Raw genomic sequence first — 11,161 nt, forward strand, 5'->3', positions numbered from 1 at the left:
TTGCAAAGGCCCTGTTTAAGTATGCATGGTAGAAGGTGGAGCAAGTTCACATTTGGGAAAGCAGCACAAGTCTTAAACTCTGCTGATTTATTTTGATGGTAGTCAATTTCACAGGACTAACAAGGAGGCTGTCAAAAACTTTCAATCAATGTTTTGGAAAAGTGATCACTTATTTAAATTACCAGAAGTTTATTTTGATTTTAAAATAATTACTCTTCTCATGTTTAGGTCGACAAATGAAAAGTGTCAAGGATAACCTTGAGAAGCTTAACCCAGCTGACTGCAAACGCTTCTGTCTCAAGTGATTTTACAGTTGAGGGAAGATGATAAAAAAATAAATCCTGGCATGGCACTTTTCAAGGTGAATCAACATGCATGATTTACCTCCATCTAATGTTGTTGATACCCAGTGTTTCATAAAGTTTTAAGGACAAACATATAAGCACTTATCTTTCAAAACGGTTTTAATGACAGCTTTTCATATTCATTAAAAAAGAATCTTATGTACAGTAACTCTCCATTAGTGCCAAAGGTCGGTCAGCAGCAGCATCCTTCATCGTCGATTGAAAGAAGACCAAAGCAGGAACTAGAGGATGATTTGGTTTTTGAAGCTTCGGTTCAGGTCTTTGTGTGGAAGAACAATGGAGTTCAGTATTATCACCTCAGAGGGAATGTTCACGTTGCAACCTGAGGAAACAAAGCAAAGAGCTTCAAATCCCTAGCAAAAAACTAAATTATTACACTGATCCTTAATACTTCTCTCCTTGGCTGCTTTATTGAGACTAAAACTAAATGAATCCTCTAACAGAGTCAGTGTGATAAGAATGTCACCTTAGAGAAAAATGAAGCCAAATAAAGATGATCAATACTTTTAAAGCAAAATGTTCATTTTTGAGGTTTATTTAAATTAATGAGAATTTATGTACACAACATTTCAGCCTGTTTTTTTGTTTTTTTTTTTATGTAGCCCCCAACAAAAGTATTCAAACCCCTTTTTATTTTCCTTGACATATTGTGTTAAATAACCAGAATTTTTAGTATCATTTATTGGAATTATGTTCAGTGGATCCTATGGTCTCTTTTCAAAGTCTGTTCATTCTTTTTTTCCAGCCTAGTAAACTAGCCCCACCCACCAGCAGCCAAAATAATTTTTACCTGCCAGTTTGGTCTAGCCTCGATCAATGCCACAGGCCCTAGAACTGGTGGGCCAATCACAACGCAGAGATGTTTTTTGAATTTCTGGATGCAAAGTGGGCGGGGTTTTGAGGGCGTAAAGACAAAGCTGTGTGACGCTGGAGAAAGCGCAACAAGGAAGATTGCAACAACTATTGAACATTCTCGTTTGATTCAGCTTTGGAATCAGTTTTGGAAGGCTTAGACTTGGGGTTTTCATTGAAACGTGAGTAAGAAGAGGCTCTACGCTAATTCATTTTTAAGAAGGAGGTATTCGCCGTTTTACCGACAGGCTGTTTGTTTACACTCCCCCACCAGCTTTCTGTCGCACCTACTACGTCACAGTCAGTTGTGCTCATTGGTCTGAGCATTGGCCAATAGGCACAGACATGGTTTGAAAAACAACGGGTTGTTCTCATCAACAATGTTCAGATGTATCATTCATCCGGACCAGACTAAATTACACATTTAGTCTGGTTTATCAGGCTACTTTTTTTCCCCCTTTTTTTTTTTTTCTATTTTCATAGTTTAATCTTCGTATGGTTGACTCTTATGGAGGTCCAACGAGCCTGAACTGTTTTAGAAAAAAGCTGTTGGTACAAATAAAGAAAAGGGAATATTTAAGCAAATCCCTGCAAATCTAAAACCCTTGTGACTCTCATAATAGACCAAAAACTTTAGAAAACCATGTATCCTCTGTTTACCTTCCCACAATTCAATGCTACGCCATGATACCCTACAAGTTAACAATCCCAGTAAAATTAATTAATGTTAAGTGTTAAGCAAATACATGTGGAAAAAGTTTGAAAAGAATCTTTTGCAAGACACTGAAACATCTATCTAGTAAATTGTTGTGGTTTAGTTCCCTGTGATATAAGAATTTTAGTTTTTTTACTGATACGTTACACTGACATCTGTTAATCCCTGATGTCAGATAATCAGGTCCTGAGAGGCAGCAGAACAAAAAAACACAAAAAAACTTTAGGTTGTTAAAAGAGAGATAAATTGAAAGAGAGACCGTGGGACGTGTGTGGGAAAACCTGGCAGGGTTATATCCATACTCAGCAGAATAAAGGGAAGAAATTTCAGGAGTTTGGCAGGAAGCTGAAGGCAGATTTGCAGATGCTTGGCATTAATATGCAGAAGACGGATCCTTTGAGTTGGTTTAAGGGAGAAACCTCGACGGAACAACTGAAGCACCAATGTCTTCGACCCACGGTTCGACCCATGCTCAGAAATCCAAAATAACCATTTTACAGATGCATGTTTTTAGAAAATTGGACTCAGCCTATATCTTCTGCACAGTTGGAGATTCATATGAGATGAAACATTAAAATCTTCTGTTTTAGGTGCCTGTTTTTTCCCTCCTATCTCTACCTTAACAGTAAATGAAAATGCGTCTTTCGTTGCATAATTACGTCACTGTGATTAAGACCTCATCGACCTTTCCCTTATCTGATCTCTCGGATTAGTGATCACATTAAGGATATATTGCAGTGGATTGCTATTTGGATTTTTTTTGGCACAAATTTGGTTTACAAATGAATTCCCTAAGTAAGTTAGTGTGAGGAGAGTGAGATAAGGAGCTGAAGATAGATGGCCAACTGCTGAGGAGGCAGCCAGCTGACCAAACTTAAAGAGAGGAGGCACAGAATGCACCAAGCTGGGAAACAGAGACAACAAGCTGTTAGCTAAGTCTGAATTTGAGCTGACCTGCAGAGAAAACTTTATATAGGAGGTTTTGTTTTCCAACAAATTTTCCTTGGAGAACCAGGGTGGATTTTTACAGCATTTAAATGTGATGTTTCTTTTTTTCTTTTTTTTTAACACAAGAAAAAAATGGATAGAATTGATGGGTTATAAAGCACCCTCACAGATAGCAATGTTTAATCCATAATCCAAATTAGTAAAGAGTGTCTTTATTACAGTTATCAACCGATCCACAAATATGGCCTTTACTGAAAAGTGAAAAGAAAAAGTGCATCACTGAAAAAAAGACGTAAAAGTCCTGCTTGCAAAGAAAAAAAAAGTAAGAACAGAATAAAACGAGCATCCTTGTGATTCCTCTTCACAACTATGTGGCTTTCAGACAGAATGTGGCATTTGCTGAACTTTGAGTGAAAGTCTGCTTTGAACCCCGCTGAGCTGCACTCAGAGGTTTCTAAATAAGCCGATAATGGCAACATTTTATCTGCAAAAGCTGGAACCGTTTTTTTTGTGTGCTAAAACTTTAAAAGAAGTTAACCTGTTTTAGTGAGTCAGAGATGAACAGAAAACACGAAGCACAGCATGATGAGCCCCAGTGACTCAGAGATCAGTCTGGAGCCTGTAAAGGAGGAATGGGCAACTCCTGGCCTCACGCATTTAGATGTGCCTCCAACTCACCTAAATCAAATACTTTGATAATTACCAGGACTCTGGAGAATCTGCATACAGACATAATTTAGCTTTTTGATTCAGATATGGCTGAACAAAGTCATTGAGACTGCCGTGAAAATCAGATTTGAGCAGCATTTGCCTGCAGTGTCGATGTAGCCTAAAAGTTGCAGGACAGTAGCTTTCGAAAGACTAGACTTGAGCTTCCCTGCTGTGAACTAACTTAGGTTCCTCATTAACTGGCTGATTTCTACTTGGTCTGGAGCAGTTTAATGGTATCCTAGAGGTTCCCTCATCATTTATGTGTGACTAAGCATCACTTAGCTGACATATTGCCAAACGTTCCTCAGAGTAGCTCATGACCATAGTCTTAGAGTGTCAAATAGAAATACACATTCTGCCATAAAGTCCCATTAAATCTACTTGTTGTTGGTCTATCGCATCAGTCTTTTAGTTTCAGACTGCATAAGGAGAGAATATTTAAACTGTTACAAATATTGTAAAGAAATATACAAGATAATAAAAATCTATTAATGGATGTTTCAAAAACTTCAAAGAAACTTAAACATTTTATTTCATTACATGCGCAATAAGATATTTTTATAACAGTTGTAACACTCCAATTTAAATGTGAACATTATTTGTCGGGTCTGTGATTCAGTTCTTGCCTTAACACAAAAGGATAAAACACCAAAGGGAGACATTAAAATACAATTAAGTAGATCTGAACTTCCTGCTCAGTAATTAGGCGACCAATAAAAACTAAATGACGCAGAGCAACCGCTCACTTTTTACACTTCATTTATGCCTGACAAAGATGGTGTCACACATTCACCACTAACAGAGAGAGACTTACCAAGAATAGTAATAGAAGGTGTGAGTTTTCCATCTCTGAAGAGAGTCTCACTGTCAATCTTTGCGAAAGGGTCATTGGGGTTTGGGTCACTGGGGGTTCCTTCTACTCGTGACCACTTGCCAATAGTACTATCCCATCCCACAATGCTGTTCAAAACGCAGCACTGATCCTGAAAAATGAATAAATGGGAGAGAAAAACATTAAAAAAAAACATCAGAAATTGTAACAAAATAATGTTAACACAGATCAAAGCGAGTGTTTATTCATAGGAATACATTAACCAAGAATTTGCCCTTAAAGCCGTTTTGCAAGGAAAACCAATAAATCACCAGCAGCATAAATTTGGTTAAAATGGCCCCCGGTCTTCACGGGAGACATGAGATTAAATTATAGCTGCCTGAGAATCGTTAACCGTGACATCTTTGTGAGCGTCCATGGCAACAATATTTCTGCAGACAGATGAGCGTGTTGATAAATGTAAGGGATGTCAGATGAGAAGGATAGAGAAGGTTAGAAGTAAAATATAAAAGATGTCACTTAATGGGAAACTGGTTTACCTTTAGCTCCATTTGTCTGTCAACTTAATATCAAGAAGAATTTAAAGATATGTGCTAATGTATAGAATATTCAATTTAATAAAAACCAATAACCTGAGTTCAGAGCACAGGATGACTTACCTGTAGGGTTGCACCATGAAGAATAATCGACTCTCGAACTCTGACCCCAGCACCAATAGTCACGCCAGTGCCAATTGAGACATTGGGGCCCAACTGCACAGAGAATGAATACTGAAGATTATTTAATAGCTACAGAGACTGATCTGCTCACAATAAATACATTTCAAAGCCTCCAATCAGAAGGGTGGATAACATTTCCACAGCCTAGTTTATACCCATGGGAAAACAGTTCACTAGTTAACTTAATATTCGGGTAAATGTAGGCAACTGATCAGGCCTAAACTGGAAAAGACATAAACTTCACTGAATACTAATATTAAGAGACCCCCTTCGTTTTAAAAATGGACTGTTTTAAGGTTTTGGCTGCAAACTGAAAAATGGTTGCAGAAAGTCTCAGAGCTGCAAAATGCATTGCAAATATATCAACGGCTCAATATCATTACATGCTTTATTCCTACTGAATGGCCTAGGCAGGCAGTAATTGTTGGGAATTATACTCTATTAGAAACAGGCTTAGATTTTTACATACTAATACGACATTAAACTGGTTGGACATTATTCCAGCTGACAAATGTTTAAATGGGACACATTATAAGTGCTAAATGGCTTAGATTGATTAATGGAAGAGAAAAGAAAGAAAAAAAGAACAGAATAGGTCCAAACTGTCAGTCAATGTAATATTTACCAACATTATCGCATATTTTATATGAAATTTTCCAGAGTTTATGTTTATAATTCAAAATGAAACCTTTCAGCTGTGCAAAGAAAATGCCTTTAGTTTTCTTCAAAATTCTAGTTGCTGGTGAAGATTCTCATCCAGGTCATAGTAATTCCAAAAAAGTTAAAACAAAAAATCCACTGGACTTTGTTTCCAAGTTTGAAGACATGTCGTTTCCCATCCAGGAAGCTTTTTCTATTCAAAATGTAAAAATTAGCGTTGATTTCCAAGCTTTATATAGTAGCCCAAAAACTTGCTGTGGCTTAGAAAACATGAAAATTGAACCAACTACTATTTTATTAAAAAGGGATTCTAATAAAAAGGTTACTTTTCCCATTTTTTTTGTGTGAGGTTTTTAGTTTTTGATATCGAATAATAACATATTGGGTACCTAAAATAGCAACATTGTGCCAAGTTATACTTTTCATTTTTATCAAAAAAAATTTAAGATTTGACATTGCTTCTTATGGCATGTTTTCATTTTCCATAGATAGGATGCAACTTTGAAAAACAGGCTTTAAATCATTTTAAAGCACAGGTATTAACTCTGTGCACAGATGTCCAAGATACTGGGTTTACTTAATAGTTATGTAGCAATTATAGCCACATTTATGCACCAAAATGGTCCAATGCTAAAACTAGACATTCTTTAAGGATGCAGAATCATCAGCAGTGAGCTTCTTACTATAGGTATTTTCATGCAGTTTCAGTGGGCGAACTGTAGACACTGCAAAGGTTTTTATTTTTGTTGTTTAAATACACTCTGCTTGCCAGAGCTGGAGTCTCCCTGCAGGTGACGTCCACACCTGACATACGATGGTCCCCAAGATGCTTAAGTGTTAGAAGCAATAATATTTTAGACAGGTTGGGTTTTTATCCCCTCTGTTTAATTTTAGCTAGTGAGATGGCATTAACAACAGCAAAAGTTTCTCATATGACTCTTCACTGATCTAATTAGAGTGACTAAAGTTAATTTGGATCATAAAATTTTAGAAGAGGGAGATCTTTAGGAACAAAATCATCAGTAACTCAATAAAAAAGACCATCTTGTAGATCTAAGCTCCATCAGCCACCAGTAAGTATTGGATAAATAAGAATTAAAAATTAATGAAATTGCAGGAGTATTGAGGGGCCATATGCCTATGTTTTGGGCCCCACTATGGTTGCCTCTGTTCTATTTCACTTGTTCTTTACTACAGTTGAATCTTTCCTTTTTTACAAAGGTATGCTGTTTCTATTCAGTTCTTACCACAGCAGTGGGATCAATATTGGCAGTGGGATGAATATAGACGTTACCTGGACAGAAGGAAAGGGAGAGTGAGCTGACATGTATAAGTCGATATTTAGGGGGGAAATGTACAGCAAGTTTATAAACCATACCAGTTATTTTGGGTCCTCCCTCTTTATTGGAGGCCAATCTTTCGGGGTGAGTCGTGTGATATTGATTGAGGTACAATCGACTGGCATAAATTGCAGACCTAAGGAACACAACAAGCCAAAGAGTTTAACAGCAAATAAAAGCAGAACCAACAAATGTGATTCTCTTTTCTTCTATAGAGTTTCGGATGCAACAAATATGAGTGAGTTAATAGGTTTGTTACCAGGTTGGTTGTGAATTGTTGAGGGGAAACGAATTTCACTCACCCTGCAGATTTAATCTGGCTCCAGAAGCTGAGGGTCTTGTACACATAGAGTTTGCCCTGTCCTGCCAGAGAGGTAAATATGTCCTGCTCCAGCCTGATGGCCTCTGCTCGGTGCCAGCCGTTGGTCGGCTCCTCTCTGAATGAAACAGATGATCAAACTGAGGCTGAGACGTTAAACAACAGGTAAAAACAGAACGTTTTGAAATCAATCCAGGAGAAAGTTTGCTTTAATACAAGTTGGATTTAGGATGACGTGGCTTCTGGACTAAAGACAGTTTTGAAGAAACAACCCACACAATTTCCTTTTCAGATCTCTTCTTCAAGTAAATTAGCATTAAGTCCAAATCCACTAGAGCTCTCATGACTTTTCCACATAAAAAAAATAAAAAAACTTTGACAGGCTTGTATGTGGCGACATAAAGCAATCAATGAAGCACACCAAAATCAAAGGAGAGGTGAAGCATGCAATGTTAAGCTTTGGGTTATGCACTAGAACACCTTGCAGTGATTTTAGTTTCGAAGTATTGCTGTGTTTGCAAAGCATCGCTTAACTTAAAAAGAAGAAGACAGGGAGGGGGCATCTACCTGGTTTGTTCTGACAAAAATCATTATGCTGGTTATAAAAAAAAAAAAAAGTATAACCAGGAAAAAAGAAAGGCCAGTAATGATTTTGTAAAAAAATTGGTACACGGCTCAAACCTCCATCTAACTGCAGATGCTTGTTGTTGTTTTTCAAAATGTTCTTTTATATATTTTTAGGACAGGAGAAGATTAAAATAATTAAGCCTGATTCAGTACAGATACTGTTTTCCAGCAGTTTCCTGCTCTGCACAACAAGTAAACGAAAACATATTAAACCTTAAAAAAAAAAGATATTTGAACGCTCATGACAACATTCTAGTTATGTTTTCCTGCTAAACACGTTTTGAACATCTTTTAAGAAATAATATACATATACATACATCCAAACACAGACATGTATGTATGTATGTATGTATGTATGTATGTATGTATGTATGTATGTATGTATGTATGTATGTATATATATATATATATATATATATATATATATATATATGCTGGACCAGGACAGAGTTCAAAATTAGCTATAAACCTGTCAAATAAAGTTGAAAATCAATCAATCTATATATACATATCTATATAGATATATATGCCACTGTTCTTAGTAGCGCAGGTACCTCCAAAGAACACAGTTTCATTAAACAAATAAAATCAGTTTTCCTCAAAATCAATCTGGCCTGTAGGTTAAAATGAAGGGAAATAAAAGGCATACAGACTTTGATGATGCTGTGGTGAAACTTCTTAGCAGTAAACCCAAAAAAATAAAAAAAGAAACTTGCAGAAGCGTTTATATTTTCCATATCAATCAGAGTATCTTGCTTGGTGCATTGTAAGACCATAAAGATCAAACAGAGTCTTAAATATTGATGAAAAAGAATATTTTAAAAGGATCACACCCATAATTGAAGACCCACTAAAGAGGAGTTGATGTGAGAAGCAGAGCAGCCCCTGAGAGACCCTGCAGTAAAGGCCTTCTCTTTTCTATCAAGAATCTCTGATGTGCACCAAAGTTTGCTGATTCAGCACCCGGCCCCAATAAAGGTCTACTGATGTTAGCAGGCGAATTATTCATGGTCTTTTCTGGAGGTTTCTTCAGTGCCCTTTGTGTACCAATCTTGAGATCTGTGTTGCGTCTTAGTGTCTAAGAAGCAGAAGGGCTTCAGTGAATGGGAAAAAAAAAATGTCTACAATGCAAAATTAAGTAAAAATATATATATATATTTTCAAATTCAATCTAATGCTAAAAGATCACAGACAGTTTTATCATGTCTGCTCCGACGCATCACTCCAAAAGTAAATATTATTCCAGAGCAAACACATATACATCAGGTCAGTTTGACCCTTTAGTACCCATTTATTTTTAGGCTTATTTTCAGTTTACTTTTCATTATGATTACATGTTTGGAAGGATTGGAAGGAAAGTATTGTTTAATAAACTTATTATTACACTTTTAGTTCATACATAGTACTGTCAGTAATTCTAAAACTGGGGACGCAAAACACAACATTCAAGGATGTTATAGGTTTTAAAAATAAATAAACTAAGTTTTTACACAAGTGAAGGCATTAAACTTAAAGTGGAAACTTTGGCAAAGGAGACAGTTTGAAGGAAGGAACAAACATATTGATTGATCAGTCAATCAATCAATCAGAGTTTCTTTAAAGATTTATTCATTAAGTTGAGACACTTTGGGCCTTTTAATAATCAGCTTGTAAAAATTATAATAAAAGAAAGGTGTTTGTTAGGGTTGGAAATCTTTGTTTTCTTCAGACAGATCCCAGCTAGTTTGCTTTTCAGAAAATGAATAGATTCTTTTTAAATAAAAAGGATTTATATATTCACTTTTCTGGTTCACAGACAAAGTGATTAACCTCCCAAAACACAAGACAATATTATAGCTAAAAGCTTTAACAACAAACACAAAGCATAATTTAGGAAAGGATGCTGTAAACTACAAAGCAGGAGAAATTCACACAGAAAGCAATGCCATCTCATCCACCTCATGCTTTACCTCTTGTTGTTCTAAAGTCACACCACACAACCTAATCATACTAACTTACCCATCGTACGGATAGCTGACGATTGTATAAAGAAACAGAAAACATGGCATGAAAGGAAAGGGAAAAAAGTAAATGTATGAAGGGAACCAAAGAAAAGGGAAGATGGTTTTGACATGCAGTGAAAGACACAAACCGTCGGAACAGAGAAGGTGCTACAACTTACAGCAACATGTCCTGTTGGTTCTTCTGGAAGACGGCGCCGATGTGCTGGAAGATCTCTGGGTTAAACAGGTATATACCGCAGTTGATAATATCGCTAACAAAAGTGCTGGGCTTTTCCACATAATGCAGGACCTGCATTAAAAAAAGCAAATTTTTATCTCTTTTAAAGTTGAAACACTGATTAATGGCTGCATGGACTAGATAAGGGTCAGTGTATACCTCATTTGTTTTCTCGTTCTCCACAATGCAGCCATAATTCATGGACTGTTTCCTGTTTGCCTGAGAGGGGAGAAGTTTTCACCTTAACAGTCTGAAGAAAAGTTTTAATAATTTGGAGTAAAGCGACGGCAGCTGCTAATCGTAAAATCTCACCGTTGTTCCTAGAATAACAAAACTGTTTGGCTCTCCATGCTCTTTCTGGAAGTTGAGCATCTCAGTGAGAGGGAATGCTGAGCAAACATCAGCATTCAGAACAAAGAAAGCCTCTGGACTGCCAGATAGAATCTGATCTCTGAAGTGATAAATGCCTCCTCCAGTGCCCAGGGCTGCAAACTCCTGTAAATACCTGCAGTGCAGAGAGGAGAACAAAGGGGTACCTGTAATTATTTAGCAGTTAAACTAGCTTCAAAACTCCACCTTTATATACATTTAAATAACTTTTAAAAAGGCACTTAAATAAAAATAAAAAAAGTCATATTTTTGTCTGTACTTCTCCAGTGATAAAAGCCAAAGCTCCATCCTTTACCTGATCGGCATTTTAAACTCCTGCTGCGCATTAAACAGGAAGCGATTCAGTTCTTCATTTGGCTGATAAAAGCCAATAAGCAAAATCTCCTTTAAATTTGGTACCTACAAAAGGGGAAAGAGTAGTCAATCATAACAGGATATTTTACAACAGGATGAAAATTTAACT

The 11,161-nt window shown here is 36.6% G+C and overlaps 1 protein-coding gene across 1 annotated transcript in view; it reads right to left on the bottom strand.

The window, feature by feature from the left end:
* Positions 1-431: 431 nt before the first annotated feature.
* gmppa (GDP-mannose pyrophosphorylase A) overlaps positions 432-11,161 on the bottom strand; it is a 12,533-nt gene continuing 1,803 nt past the window's right edge. The window contains exons 3-12 of the mRNA XM_015400451.1: positions 10,994-11,097; positions 10,621-10,813; positions 10,468-10,527; positions 10,250-10,380; positions 7,445-7,579; positions 7,181-7,278; positions 7,050-7,096; positions 5,083-5,175; positions 4,406-4,574; positions 432-687 (exon numbers count right to left, since the gene is read on the bottom strand). Of these exons, the coding sequence (XP_015255937.1) occupies positions 587-687; positions 4,406-4,574; positions 5,083-5,175; positions 7,050-7,096; positions 7,181-7,278; positions 7,445-7,579; positions 10,250-10,380; positions 10,468-10,527; positions 10,621-10,813; positions 10,994-11,097 (1,131 nt within the window). The 3' untranslated portion in view covers positions 432-586. The remainder of the gene's footprint in view (positions 688-4,405; positions 4,575-5,082; positions 5,176-7,049; positions 7,097-7,180; positions 7,279-7,444; positions 7,580-10,249; positions 10,381-10,467; positions 10,528-10,620; positions 10,814-10,993; positions 11,098-11,161) is intronic.

Source organism: Cyprinodon variegatus, unplaced genomic scaffold (assembly GCF_000732505.1).
Source record: "Cyprinodon variegatus isolate N-32 unplaced genomic scaffold, C_variegatus-1.0 Scaffold1105, whole genome shotgun sequence".
Taxonomy (NCBI): domain Eukaryota; kingdom Metazoa; phylum Chordata; class Actinopteri; order Cyprinodontiformes; family Cyprinodontidae; genus Cyprinodon; species Cyprinodon variegatus.